General features: G+C 39.8%; 1 protein-coding gene across 6 annotated transcripts in view; it reads left to right on the top strand.

Annotated features, from left to right (window-relative positions):
• LOC125461702 (myoferlin-like) overlaps positions 1-15,016 on the top strand; it is a 204,356-nt gene that overhangs the window by 90,163 nt on the left and 99,177 nt on the right. For 5 of the 6 annotated variants that reach the window (XM_059653127.1, XM_059653126.1, XM_059653124.1 and 2 more), the window contains 10 exons: positions 2,206-2,348; positions 2,684-2,857; positions 3,710-3,800; positions 4,861-4,938; positions 7,661-7,842; positions 7,946-8,104; positions 8,707-8,808; positions 9,995-10,156; positions 12,039-12,204; positions 12,496-12,569. In XM_059653127.1, the coding sequence (XP_059509110.1) occupies positions 2,206-2,348; positions 2,684-2,857; positions 3,710-3,800; positions 4,861-4,938; positions 7,661-7,842; positions 7,946-8,104; positions 8,707-8,808; positions 9,995-10,156; positions 12,039-12,204; positions 12,496-12,569 (1,331 nt within the window). Of the gene's footprint in view, positions 1-2,205; positions 2,349-2,683; positions 2,858-3,709; positions 3,801-4,860; positions 4,939-7,660; positions 7,843-7,945; positions 8,105-8,706; positions 8,809-9,994; positions 10,157-12,038; positions 12,205-12,495; positions 12,570-13,184; positions 13,242-15,016 lie in introns of all 6 variants that reach the window. The other variant, XM_048550744.2, reaches the window with a different exon arrangement.

The raw sequence follows: 15,016 nt of genomic DNA, 5'->3' as shown, positions 1-15,016 counted from the left end.
GAGGAAAATGTGCAAGCCGAATAATACAACATTAAAGTCGGTGCAGGAAGGGACAGACACCGGGTTCTTGTGTATAAATGGTTTGTACACAAGATAGCAAGACAAGTTAGCAAAGCATTTCATTGAATGTTTTGGATCATGGGCTTAGAGGTGTAGAATACAAAGACCAGGAAGGTATGTGAAACTTATTGTGCACTAATTTGGCTTCTGTTTTGAGTATTGACAAATTGAGTCCCCATTTTATTCAGGATGAAGTTTTGAAAATGATATGGAAGCAATTTACCAGAATTGTTTCGGGGACATTAAAATTTGCTGTTTTGTGGACAATCTAGAATGGCTCTCCTTAATGCAAAGAGCTTGCACATTTGAAAGAGGTGTTTAAAATTGTAGAACCTTTTGAATGAGTAAAGGGAAACCATTAATAATTGCTGAAGGGATGATGACTGGGGAGAATAGACTTGAGATAATTAGTAAAAGATCCAGAGGCAGTTTTATCACAGAACAGATTTTTAGCGTTTTGAATGTACTGCCTGAAAGGGACTAAACAGAATAGGCAGGTAAGAGTGAGATGAACTGAATTGTTCACTTAAATTGCATGGGCCAAATGATAACCACCTGAAGCTGATCTAGACTTGTATCTAATCTGCATTGTCATAAGAAAGACAGGATGAAGAAATTCACTGAATCTAAGGTGGTGTTGAAGATTGATGCTTCCCTTGTATTGTAGCATGTCTGGGATTTGGTGTAAATTATTGTTACTTGACAATATTCTGGTTATAATCCTAGTTTTTACTAATTTGTAAATATAGTTAAATGGAACTAACTGTAGCAAATGCTTACCAGTAAAGCTGAAAGTCTGGCAGTTTGCATCATAGCAGCTTAATTGTACTTTTGGCTTATTCACTTCATACAATATTATAGCAGAGAAAACCCATTCTCTTGACTTGTCTGTCTGTGCTAGCTTTTGGAAGAGCTGTTTGGTTACTCCACTTTTTACCGGCTTTATTATGGTTTTCCTTTTTAAACTAACTGTATATTCAATTTCCTTTTGCAAGTTGCCATTGAATACCTTTCCATCCTGTTCTCGGGCAACGCATTCCTAATGATGACTTGCTGCTTTTGGGGGTGAAAAGGTCGTCCGCTTGCTGTTTATTATCCTTGCAGACTTGTTCTCCTGGCTGCTGGTGTGCTACCAATTTTCTGCTATCTGAACAATCAAAACACTTTTTTTTCATTCTGACTACATTAGGAGATCCAGCATAGAAACAGACCATTTTAGCCCAACTAGTCACTGCTAGCACTTTGTTCATGCTCCCTCCCTCCCTCTCTTCCTACATTTTTTTTATACCATGGTAAACCCCTGCTTTCCCCTTCCTTGATATGCTTATCAAATTTCCTCTTAGTGCATCTCTACAATTCACTTCACCACCCTGTGTGATAGTGAGCTCCACATACTCATCATTTTCAGGATAAATACTACTGAAATAAATCATCTCCCTGCCCCCAACTCTGAGGAACAATAACAGTTTGTCTAGGCTGTCACACAGTATAACTTGTTAGCCAGAGCAAATCTGGGCTGTTTTCTGAAAGTCTCCCCTTGTTGAGCACATCAGAAGCTACCAGAAGTGCTCTGACACTAACTGAGCCCTGTTGTTTGGAGTTCCAGTTATTGTCATCGGCTCGGCTCCGCTCCACTCCACTCTATTCGGCCTTCCCTTTTTAAAAGTGGTTAGCACTGCTGCCTCTCAGCACAAGGGACTGAATTTGAGTCCCCACTCTGGTCACTGTCTGTGGGGTTTGCACATTCCCCCTGTGTCTGTGTGGGTTTCCTCTGGCTGCTCTAAAGCCCAAAGATGTGCAGGCTAGGTGGATTGGCCCTAGGAAATTGCCCATAGTGTCCAAGAATCTCCAGGTGGAATAGCCATGGGAGATGCAGGGTTACAGGGATAGGGTAAGGAGATGAGTCTTGTTGGGGTGCTTTTCAGAGGGCTGATGTGGGCTGAATGGCCTGCTTCCAAACTGTAGGGATTCTATGGAGGGGGAGGAGGAAAACTCTCAACTGAAGATGTCTCCCTTCTGACAGTGGAATGTAAAAACCAAAGTAGAGCTTTTCTCAAGTTGGTAACACAAGTCACCAGCTTGGTCCTGGTCCAAATGCTGTTCCCAGTCAATAACCCTTTTTCATCCCATATTTTTATACTACAGGCTGGGAGTATGGGATAACGATACCCCCAGATGACAAACCCAAATCTTGGGTCTCAACAGAGAAGATGTACCACACCCATAGGCGCAGGCGCTGGGTGAGAAGGCGCAAAAAGGATGATCAGCAAACAATCCAACCTGTAAAGGTATGTTTGACAGCACGTGTGGACCGTAACAGTTGTAGCAGGTAGAGCAATGTCCAAACTATTTATCATGAACTGGTACAGAAGAAATCTTGAGTCACACACAATACATTGTAAAATGCCTCCCATTTTAAATCTGTTTGTAATTACTGGTTGTGAGAGGGGGAAAGCAACCTCCAACTTGTCTAGTCACATAGTTGTGACCGGATATAGTTTGTGTAAGGAGTTGGACAGAATCTGTTAATTAAAGCCCAAAAAAAATTATAGACACCTGTGTAAATATTATTGGTCTAAAGTGTCATTCCCTGCTTTTTGCTTTACTTTCTTCCGGCTTTCAGGGTCCAACACCTGGCCAGGATTTGGAAGGATGGGAATACGCTTCTCTGATTGGTTGGAACTTTCACTTAAAGCAGCGGAAATCAGACACTTACCGACGCAGACGATGGAGAAGGAAAATGGCCCCATCTGGACGACTTGGAGCTGCTGCAGTCTTCAAACTCGAAGGTGCCCTTGTAAGTAAACAATTTCTTTTTGCTGAGATGAGGTGATAGCTTCTGTCTCTGAAACTTGTAAGCTTATGTAATCACCTTAAATTACAACATATCACTAAGTCAGGGACTCGCCTCTTTACAAAAGTTGACCTTTCAGCCTGTTAATTAGTGGTGATTTTAAGGGATGACAGTTTTGTACTTTCTGTGGTGTTGAGTCAGTACTATAATTCAAACACCCCACAATCGGATTTTTAAAGGAAACATGGCATCTGATCTGTGCAGCAAGATGATTATATTGCTTTGTAGCCATTACGCTCTTTATACTGTTCATCTGTAGGTAGTATTGATATATTTCAAGATTTCTGGGTAGACATTTGTCTTTGTGTTGCCACAAATGTGCAGATTCCAGTCCAGTAGTATCTTTTGACATTTGTAATTGTATTTTCAAAAAGGTAACTCTAAATACAACAATCTGAAGGGAATTGGTTGTTTTATTGCAACAAATGTCACTGTAGTTGGGTTTTGTGGGACTTCTCTCAACAGAAAGTACTTTATTTTTTAAAAAAGCTGCAATGTTTTTTCCATTTGTATCTGAGAATTTAAGGAAAGAAATTTGAACAATACACAAAGGACATATCCTAATTATTTCAGTTGTTCTGCTCACTAACATCAGCCCTGTTGTGAAACAGCAATGATGTCCCAGTGTGTGTACTAGCCCCACTTGTATCTAGTTGACTAAAGTGGCATGATGCTGAATGTGACAACTGAAAATTGAAACCTGTTTGCTTTCTGTGGTGTGGCAGTGGAATGAAGCTGCCCAGATAGGGATGCAAGTGACTCTAGACAAATTTCATGGTTTTTTTGTTTCTTAAGGCTCCGACCTCGGGTGAGGATGGTGACAAATCGCCAACTGCAGACTCTATTTTTGGGGCAAGTGCTCCGATGATCTCTTGTGTGTTTGACCGTAAGTAAAACTATACTGTTCTTGATGTATGCCTGTAGTGCCATAAACAGTATCTTCCACTGTTATTGGTGTAAAGTAGTCCAAACCGATCTGTCATTGTAATTATACATAACTAATGATTTACTTCCCCCATCGTACAGCCAGCCCATCTGTCCCTTCCCACAACCAACCCACCCGACACGCTCCCACTCCAAAACAGCCACCACAACTGTCAAAGTTGCTGTACTGTTGCTCAGAAATCTATCTTTACTGTTTAGCTCAATAGGTACTAAGCTTTTTAGTGCTGCTGTCATCACCCTGATAATGGAGTATATTTTAGCACTTGGCTTTCCACTTCATGTTTGCTCTCCAATTTATGTAAATATTGGAAAGATGGTATTTTGGAATTGACTGATTTTTTTTTTATGACAAAGGATTCCTGTTGGAGTTAACAACATTTCCCAAAGCTATGCATACTTTCAGGAATACCTTTTTTGTAACTGGTGTATATGCTTGGATAACAAGTTTGCCAGGCACATCACCACCAAGCCCCACGCCATCCTGACTTGGAACTATATCATCACTACTTTTTTCTTTTTGCTGTAGCTGCATCAAAACACTGGAAATCCCTTCCTACCTTGCGTGGACTGCAACAGTCTAAGAAGGCAGCTTGCCATTTTCTCTGGGGCAATCAATTATAGCCAAAACTTGCTAGTGTAGGAGACACTAACCTACCATCTTTTTAAGAGAGTAACTTTATAATACATTTTATTAGGTCCATTTAGCTTTCCAGTGGCTGCAGCCTGAGTCTGGAGCTGGGCATTTAGCTGATAGTGGAGCTACTCAAGAAGGGTCTAGGCCCAAAACGTCAGCCTTTCTACTGCTGCTTGGCCTGCTGTGTTCATCTAGCTCTACACCTTGTTGTCTCAGTTTAGCCATGTTGGGTTGCCTTGGCAGAGAGACTTTAGTTCTTACCACTTTGGATGTCCACTGGGCCTCTTACATTAGGTTAACATTTCACACTGAAGTTTTGGGAGTATAAGATGTGTATCCTTTTGATAAAGTTGGTATTTTGTTTCAGGCCCTGCAATCTATCACCTCCGTTGCTACATTTATCAAGCTAGAGCCATAATTGCCATGGACAAAGATAGTTTCTCAGGTATGTGTGCCCGAAACTTGATTTAAAGTTTATTAATGATGCTGTCACTGTAACCTCTGAATTATATTTTTCTATGTAAAATACTGACCATTTTATGCAGCCATGCTATTCAGAGCTGTCAGTTTGAAGAACTGTGATATTTTACCCAATAATTTGCTGCAGAATTTATTTTAATTTGCAGCACTTTTGTTTTCCTGCCAGAAAAGTGAATACTGTGATAAAATATTTGAGTGAAAGATGAAAACATGGTAGTTCACTCAGAGCTTTGGGGAACAGTTTTAACATTTCTCTTTCTTCACTGCCCCCCCCCCCCCCCCAACCTGCAAATCCTTGTAATTTTAGGCTTCTTTTCAAAAGTTTGATTTGATTTTAAAGCCTGTGAAGTTGTCCTTTTCTTATTCTAAGATACTGCAGATGTTGCTGAAAAGAGACATTACTGAAGCTTTTTGTGTTGCATTTCATAGAATCACAGCTTCTCTACATCTAGTCAATACAAACCCTCTGAAGAGCATCGCACCTGGACCACTGCCCACACCCTCACCCCATCCTGTCCCTGTAACCCTGCATTTCCCATGGCTGACCCACCTAGCCTGTATATCCCTGCAAAAAATGGGCAATTTCAATGTAGCCAATCCACCTAACTCCCACATCTTTGGACTGTGGGAGGAAACCAGAGCTCCTGGAGGACGTGCGCACGCGCACACGCACCCCACACACACGCGCACACACCCCCATGCTGGAGTTGAGGCAGTGGCAGTGCTAGCCGCTGTGCTTTCATCCTCCCTATGACAAATGCAAGAATTCCAAATGATCTGAACCACTTAGTTCAATAACCAAGTGTTGTTGAATGAATGGAAAGTTGACTCTGCTTGACTAAGGTCTTGTGGGTTACTGTTTTTCTCTCTCTCTCTCTCTCTCTCTCTCTCTCCTTTTGTTTTAATTCCTGCGCCCACCCCGCGCGCCCCCCCCCCCCCCCAAACACTTGTGCAATTATTGGAACAGCTAAGTAGAGATACCAGTGTGGAGCTGGAGGCACACAGGCCCCACAGCATCAGGAGCAGGGAAGTTTACGCTTTGGGTCAGGATCCTCCTTTTTTCTGAAGAAGGGTCCTAACCCAAAATGTCCACTTCTTCTCTGCTCTGATGCCTGGCCTGCTGTGTTCCTCTAGCTCCACACTGTTATTTCTGACTCCAGCATCTGCAGTTCTTGCTATCTCTAACAGTTAATTGCAGACAAATTCGTGTTATGAGTAAGTGATGCAAAAACACACCTATTGAGAGATGGCAAACTTGCACTGAGTAAGTGACCTGTACAGGAAGTGGTGAGGCTATGAATTGTTAGCTAGAATATACTGTGACAGAGCAAACAGGGCTTGCATTGTGCAGTCCATACACAGGACCGAACAAGTGCAGACATGGGGCAAGGCACACAGTGAAAGACAATGCCAAATAGAAGGCCCACCCAGAGTGGGGAAATCACTGTTCACACTACAAAAATTTAAATCATTTTATGTATGCATGCTCAAAACAAACAGGTAGAAATGACCACTAGAGCGATTAGCTGTTGTAAGGTGACAAATCACTAGACACAATGTCACAAGTAGAGGGGTGAGATTTATGGTCTTTGTGCTAACAGTTACAAACACAACTGGAGCACCAGATCTGTGTCAACTAAACATTGGTATGGCATGGAGGATAATGACCTTCGCAGAACTGTTCAAAGTGGTGTTCGAAAAACTGGTAGAGCGCCAAATTTCATTTTGACAATCCTAAGTAATTGCCACAGTTGAGTATTGGAGAGCCAGTTGGGGTATAATCCTTCAATGTTCCTTACAAATGCCAGCTGAGGACCTGTATGGAGTAGTTGTCCCCGATCATAACAGCTAGACTAGCACATCCACAGGCAGATATTTAATGCTATTGCTCCAAAATTGAATAACCCCATATGTGGAAATCCTTTCCATTCCAGTCTGTGATGCAGGAAATTGCCCCTTTTTTTAATCATTAGGAATAGTAAATCCATTTTGAGGGAAAGTCCTTCCATGTCGTTTATTTTTCGAATGTGTGGATGTGGTATCTGTCTGAAGTGACCACTCTTCATGGTATCTTTAAAAGTAATTAGTATGAGAACAATAATCTGACCAATCATGGCTATGTCTTCAATCCAATTCCACACAAAAAGGCACTTTGTTATGCAAGCTACTGGATGACAGTAAGGATTGAACTTGTTGCTGTTTTGTTTTTTTTCTTGCCCTGCACTCTTGATCACAGCATTGCTGTTAAGGGATTGTCAGTTTCTCTGCAGTGGGTGAAGGCTGTGTGGTATTTTGAAATCAGCAATGAACTCTACCATTCCATGCATCAATTTCATGTTGCTTATGACATCTTAAGAAAATTATCTTTTTTCAGTTGTATAGCTGTTTGTATTGATTTTGACCAATATTGCACAAATTCCACCGGCATGTTTACTTTTAATGGTTTATGGTATCTTCAGCTTTTTCTGTAGGCTTCTCATCAATGGGGGTGATATTCGTAATTCAACATTTAAGGAATCTGGGAAACAGTAAAATTTGCAGCCTATAATAAAAACTGTTCCCCCCACAACCCCCCCCCCCCCCCCCCCCCCGACCCTTGCCTTTGTGTTGGAGTTTGCTTGCTGTATGTAATGATTCAAAATTGAATTGTAATTTACTTGATTAGCAACTATTACTTGATTTTTCAGATCCATATGCTCATGTTTCATTTCTCCATCAAAGCAAGACAACTGAAGTTATTAAATCCACACTGAACCCAACCTGGGACCAAACCCTGATCTTCAATGACATTGATATCTACGGCAGTCCTGAAACATTAATTAAAAACCCACCAAATGTGGTGATTGAAATATATGATGAAGATCAAGTTGTATGTATTTGTTCATGTTTAGTTTTATTACATTGAATTTATAGACTGTCAAAGGAGAAGTGGATGATGTTAACAAATTTAACATGAAGCTTGTTCTGTACAGGGGAAAGATGAATTTTTAGGCAGATGTACCTGTCCTCCAATGGTGAAGCTAAATCCAGAAACAGACATGGTTCCTAAGCTCCTCTGGTATCCAATAAAGAATGGGAAAAAGAAATCTGGAGAGCTCCTCGTTGCTGCTGAGCTAATAATGAAAGATAAAGTAAAGTATATGATTTGTTACATTTTGCTATACTAACTTGTGACATTTTCCAGCACAGAAAGTATTGTGCTTCCACATGAAATTAAATAATTCATTTGGCTTGATCATTGCACTACTCCTATTACTGAGAAAGGAGATATTGCTAATCTATTTGAATTGCATCACCTGCAAATGCATCTGAATTTTGTTTGGATCAGGTGTTTACACTGGGGCTAGTTTATCAGAAACCTGTGGACTCCCTTGTTCTATCTGCCACATTATCCATTTGAGTAGCATGTTCAAAAAAAGTGCCTTTTACTGAAAATACAGCCAATTCAGGAATATTTTTCATAGCTTGTCAGATGTCTTTTATTGCCTTGCAACTGCTTTGCCACTTTAGTTGAAGCCTGTAACTTGTCTGGCTGGCAATTGGTCTTGGTCTGCTGTTTTAGTACTTGCCAACCTCTCCAGATCATCCCTACTGTTCCTTGGGTTCTGCATCTTGTCCTCATGAAAATTACCAATTTATTTGAGCTGATCTGAGGACTGTCTTCCTACTACGAAATTACATTTAAGCTGTCTTTTTACTCATAATACTTTTATCTTGTTTCTTATTCCAACAGCCTGACGGTTCTAATTTACCAATTCTTCCACCAGTCCGGTCTGGTGTACTATACATGGTGCCACATGGGATTAGACCAGTTGTGCAGCTTACTGCAATCGAAGTGAGTCTCATATTTCTTCTGGATCATCTTCATTCTTTGGGCAGGGTTTGGTTAGCAAGTGGTGGAGGCCATTATTAACTTGACCAATGTTGCTGGTACATACTGCTATTTAATATTTTAGACCACAATCTTCTGCTTTTGGAGGCAATTACTATAAAATGTAATGGACTCGTAGTCATACAGTACGGAAATGGACCTTTTTTGAGCCAACTAATCCATGCTGATCGTAATCCCAATTTCTTCACTAGTGGGACAGTTTTTTTAACATTGTGGAAACGTATTACTCCATAGATGTTTAGCTGCCTTCAAAAATCTCTGAACAGCTTCTCCCCGCCCCCCCACCAACCAATTGTTGGGTTACTGATGCAAAAGATGTTTTCTGTTGGTGTTTGGCTGTGGCTGTGGCTGAGGTTTTTCTGAGAATGGTGATGGAATGAGTCACCATTTTACTTGCTGTTCAGTTGCCCAAGTTCTTCTAACAGATTTTCATCTGTTCAAGTTTACTGCCCTCCCTAGGAGCTCTGTGGTGCCTGGAAACAGTGATCTGTTCAGCCAGTCAAGTGTTTTTTAAAAAAAAAAGTCACTGTTGACAGTCACTTTTTTTAAAAAAAGCTATTTGATATTCATCACTTAGGACACAAATAAGTATGGAGTGTTTTACATGGGATTGGGAGAAATACCATTAGGAGAGCTGCTTTTTTAAAAGTCCATGATTTGACTTTTATTTTGAGGAATGAGACTCCACACTTGTCAAACCACTTCCTCCAGACAACAGAAGCAGTTGAGTTATTATTATTACTTTCTATGACCTTTTGGGGAAAATCCCAGATTTTTCTGGTTTGAGGTCAGTTGAAATGATATTTCGTCCTTGCTCAAAGTGAAAATAGTGAAAAATGTAATGTTAGTTCACAGCCATTGAAAACTGCAGTAACCCAGATCATGGGAGTGATGTTATCTCTCACATCCACTTCTGAATTTACAAGTTTAGCTCAGGATGCGCTACCAGAAGTTGGTATCAGCTTTGTGGTAAGAACTGTGCCTTGCTGTTATAAATGTCATGAAGTATGGACTGTTAACTTAAAATATCAGCTAGCTTATCAGTTGAACAAATTACTTGTAATATCTGATTCAAACTGAAAGCAGTGTGAATAAAGTTCATCCAAGTATTTTAATGAAAATGTTGTAGATACTAACATGGGGTTTGCGGAACATGAAGAGTTACCAACTGGCTGCTGTTACATCTCCAAGTCTCATTGTGGAATGTGGTGGCGAGTATTTGGAGTCGGCAGTGATCAAGAGTCTTAAGAAGTGTCCAAACTTCCCCACTTCGGTTCTCTTTATGAAAGTGGTATGTTTTTGAATTTTTGATCTTGCGGTAAATTGCTTTATGTTATCGAATTGTTACTGTTTAGTCTTTTGCAATACTTTGTGCACAGACATAAATCTTGCTCGGATGTGAGAATTAAAATATTTAATTAGTATCAACGTACTGTCGGTCAATTCTAAAATTAGATCAGTTGTACCATTTCTACAGCAGTTAAAGAATTTGTATAAACTGATCAATATTAGGACTACTTTTTCTACTGGCACTCTGCAAGCTAGAATAGGCTAACTAGATGCTTCAAGCTTGTTTTAAACCTGGCATGACATGAATAAGTGTCAATACAGCTTAAACCATGAGTGTTCACTACACTGTGCTAACATTTAATATTCCAAACATACCAAAACAGCAACTTCTTTGAATTACTCGACGCTCCTTTTTCCTCTTTCAAGTTATAATGACAAGTAAGCTTACTAGGCTTTACCTTCATACTACATGTCCAAATTCATTGAGCCAAGCTTCCTATTTTTTAATCACTTTGGCGTTAAGGTTTACGTGGGTGCCAAATTAATTTTAAACTAAAATTATCAAGCAATTTCACACTTGTCCTAGGCTTAAACAAAAGACCTGTCTAACTGGCCATTAATTCTGGTTATGTGCACTGATGAAGTTGAGAAATTCTAATTGTTTAGAAAGGTTCAAGAGAAGAATTAAATTTCAAATTCAGTTTATTTACAACACAAATAAGAGGTTTAACTGTTGTACACCTTGTGGGTTAAGGGTTAGACTTTGAATCTCATCCATGAGTAGCTATGTCATGAGTGAGTCAGGAAGATTGTACCGTCTCTGAAATCCCTATACCCCATGGGATCAAAACAGAACTACTGCATCTGGTTATTACAAAGATAATTTACATACCATGGCCTTTATCAGATATTGAACAAAAATCCATCAATCCAGTCTCTTAATAAATATGATTAAATCATCAGTGTGAAACTTAGTGAATAAATATGCAATAATCAGTTAACATATACAGCTACTAATGAAGAAGAATTAAATGTGTATCCCAATAAGAATGTTTAAAATACATGCACTCCTAGGAAAAGAGAGGGGAAAAATTCTCTGCAGAGTTTGGCTTTTTATTTAAGGGGTGGGGGAGCAGAATACACAGGCCAGTGGACTATTCCTGAAGGCAAAAGGATAAAGCCTAGCACATTTCAAAGCCTGTATGCATTTTATGTTCTGGCCTCCCTGGTCAAGTCTGTAATTGGACTAAAGTCGTCCAGACACAACCTGCTCAGGAAATAGAATGTTTGTTCTCCCAAACACTGTTTAAAAACAAGTTTCATCCTGATGAAGATCTTCTTTTGAGAAACTGGAGAGATATGCTCAACAGCTTGCTCAAGGCCAGCTTTCCTCTATCCTGATAAAAGAAGAGCCACTCCCAGCTAGTTGGTGTTCACATGAACAGCCCCAGTAAGCAGAAAAGCAAGCAATTATCATTTTATTACTGGGAAGCTTCCTTTGCAAAGAATTTCCATTGTTGACTTTAAATTACTTTTAAAGAAACCACTGCAAGGAATGTCCACAAAGCTTGAAGTTAATGGTTTTTCATTTTCCCTCAAGAATTAAGTTCTCCAAGCAACATTTGACGCAACATGATTACAGAATGAAGTCTAAGAAAATATATAACTAATCTGAACAACAACCATGCAAATAAGATATTACTCAGCACATGAAATTTTATGGTGCAACCTTACCTTGAACGTAATTCTCATTCTTTGACCACTTTCATACAAAACTGAATTTGTTGTATAACAGGTAGTGATCCCAGTAAATGGAAGACTTGTACAAATGGATGGACCAGATAAGAAAACCATACTCTTGACATTCTGATTTTTGGTTCTAGCTGCTTCCAAAAGAAGAAATGTACACCCCTCCTATTGTCATAAAGGTGATTGACCACAGACCCTTTGGGCGTAAGCCAGTGGTCGGACAGTGTACAATTCATTCTCTGCAACAATATCGGATTGATCCATATGCTGCAAGACAGGCTGTCGGAATGCAATCAAAAGGTATTTTTCAAATTTCATTACTTAGAAGTTCCAAACTCATGCTTTTAATGGGAAATTTCTCTTCAGTATAGAGAACTAACTTGGATCAATGTAGCATCATTCACAGACTGAGTTCTCCGAAGTGCTTTAAGATTTACGAATTGCATGATTCAAGTGGAAGTGTTGAAAGCCATTAGAAGTAATTTCTCTTTAGAATCCTATCTTGATTTGAAATGTGTTCACTGTCAACACCTCTCCTACAATTACTAGTCGACTGATTGTAGTTGTCAACTTGCTTTTTAATTTTCACAGCATCTCTGCTTTCAAATGCTCGTGACTGTGTCATTGATATAGAAGACAATCAAAAACCGCTCCTTGAATCCCAGGTAACATTTGCCATTTTGTTTATGACCTAAAAATCCATTGAGCATTGATGCTTGAAGTATGGTCTGAGGAAGTTTAAATTTTTCCCACAAAGTAACACTACCTGGGAGGACACAGCTTCATCAGGATCAAAACCTATTTGTGAATTGAACAGATAACGCAATGATTGAAGTAATGGCAAGTTGCAGGATGTGACTTGTTTAAATTCAGTAATCCTTTGTAATCCACAAGTGCAGTGCAATCCATGCCTAATGTAAAACGTAAGGTAAATCATGTTGCACAGCTGACAAATTGGAGAAAGAGCTTGGATGTTTTGTTTTTGATACAAACCCAAGTTGACTTTCTGTTGGATGCAGTGGCCAGGGTGCTCTTCATCTTTTGTAAACTGTGGATTGCAAAGTGTATTTCTAATTCACTAATGCTGTCTGTTGTGTTGCTAAATCCATTATGCAATCTGTGGAATCTGTATAATGTTTATGGGTGATGAAAACATTTCAAAACTTTGGTTGAGTGAGTGGTGTGGTTAAAAATATCACTTTGACCAACCCACTTCACGCTGCCCCCCCCCCCCCACCTCCCAATTAGATGGAACACTCACAATACATTCTAACTTTCAGTTTGTAGACAGTATGACCAAAGCAGTCATCAAAATGGCTTCTCCATCAGCATTGCATGTATGTATGGAAAGAAAGACAGATGACAATACTTGGGATTGAGGTGGCTATACTGAATTGTATTCTCCCACTGTGTGTTAAATGAAGTTATGGGAGTATTTAGCATCTGTTACAATGACTTGTTTCATAATTAACCGGCTGCCAGATTAGCAATTTCGACTGGAAATTTTTGATTTCCTGGATTAGAATATGAACTTTGTTGCAATGGACTTCCTCTGTTCACTCCATCTGAATTGATTAAAGTGCATCACAACTAGCATTCTGGCACATCTTAAAAGTACTTAACATGTGTTTCAGCTTACAACTGCTTTTCCAGCTAGTTGTTTGCTGTTTGAGTGTCAAAGAAAATTAAATTCTAAACTGCTAATGTTTAAAATTTGAACAGCATTTAGAAAACTTGGTTTTAAAAATTGCCTAGGTCATAACAGCTGGTAGCTTGGAGTCATCATCTTTCTGGGCGCACTTTTTTTTTTGTTCTCTGTTCACAACCTGTCAATTGACCCTGTCCTCTCTTTTGTTAAAGCAAGAAAACTCCAGTGTTAGAAATAACTTACTTGAAAACTTCACTTTGAAGTTGTCGGTTTTCTATCTAATTCTCTCCTTTTTCTCAGTCTTTGGTTTTTATTTTTACTTTTTGTTCATTTATAATATTTCTTCTCCTATTCTCCCTATTGCAAATACTGGTGGCTGGGGCTGTAGAGGGGTGGTGTAGGGCAGAGCGTGAAAGGGTTTGGATGGAGACTTTAATCCATGCGCCAGCTGGTAAGTTTGTGCCAAAGGTTACTGGCAAAGTTGAGCTCACCAGCCTGGAGATCTTGGTGTTGCTGCAGGTCAGGGCCATCAGGCAGTGATGTTTCTAGTAGCAATGGGCCTTCCTCTGTTTACTTTTCATAACCTGAAGATACTATGACCACTTGTGCTCGTATTTATGCCTTGACTAAGAGATTCAATGCAAACTAATCCCTGGCCTGCATGGCTGAAAGGTGGGCTGTAACCTCTAAGCTATCAAAGGTACTTCATTAATCTTCCAATCAACCTGCATTTGATTGGGCCAGAGGCAAGATTTGAGAAGGCAGGGCCATTGTGGTAACCTCCATGTTGTCGGAATTGAGCCATCATTCTGCATTACAAACGAGTCATCCAGCCAACTGAGTTAATGATATTCCAGAGTTGGGATCGATGACTATTGGTGGCAATGCTTTCAGTTGCAATCAGTTAAAATCAGGAATGTGCACCACTGCAGAATTGAAGTGCAAATATCTCCTGGAACGTTATAAAGCTGAAGGTGAGAGCAGAGCTATGAAGAGGTGAGGCCCAGAAGGCATTAACAACCGGCATGCAAATTTTAAAAAGATAATATTGCTTTTCTTTTGAGTCAGTGTATATCATTTTGCACAAGTGATGTGCAGATGAAACTTGCTGTGAATTGAGACAAAGGCAGAGAATGTTTGAACTTCAGGATAAGATGCTGGAATGTGGGAGGTAGCTGGGAGTTGATTGGATTTGTTGAGTTGAGGCATTTAAGTGAGGGTTTCAGCGGTAGATGTGATGGTTGAAGCATGACAATAAAAATGGACAGGTGCAAGGATTGGGTCTGCAGTTCATCTCTGGATCAAAAGTGATAAGATTGCAGTCAGTGGCTTCACCTGCAGTCTTTTGGCAGGGAGTGGGATGAAGTCAGTAGCTAGAGGACTGAGAAGATTGGCTATAGGTGTGGACTAGAGTTAAACTATCCAAATAGTTGGTGCATAAATGAACTACACTTTTTTAATATT

Source organism: Stegostoma tigrinum, chromosome 20 (genome assembly GCF_030684315.1).
Source record: "Stegostoma tigrinum isolate sSteTig4 chromosome 20, sSteTig4.hap1, whole genome shotgun sequence".
Classification (NCBI taxonomy): domain Eukaryota; kingdom Metazoa; phylum Chordata; class Chondrichthyes; order Orectolobiformes; family Stegostomatidae; genus Stegostoma; species Stegostoma tigrinum.
The sequence above is the reverse complement of the archived record's forward strand: the minus strand, read 5'-3'. Positions and strand labels throughout refer to the sequence as shown.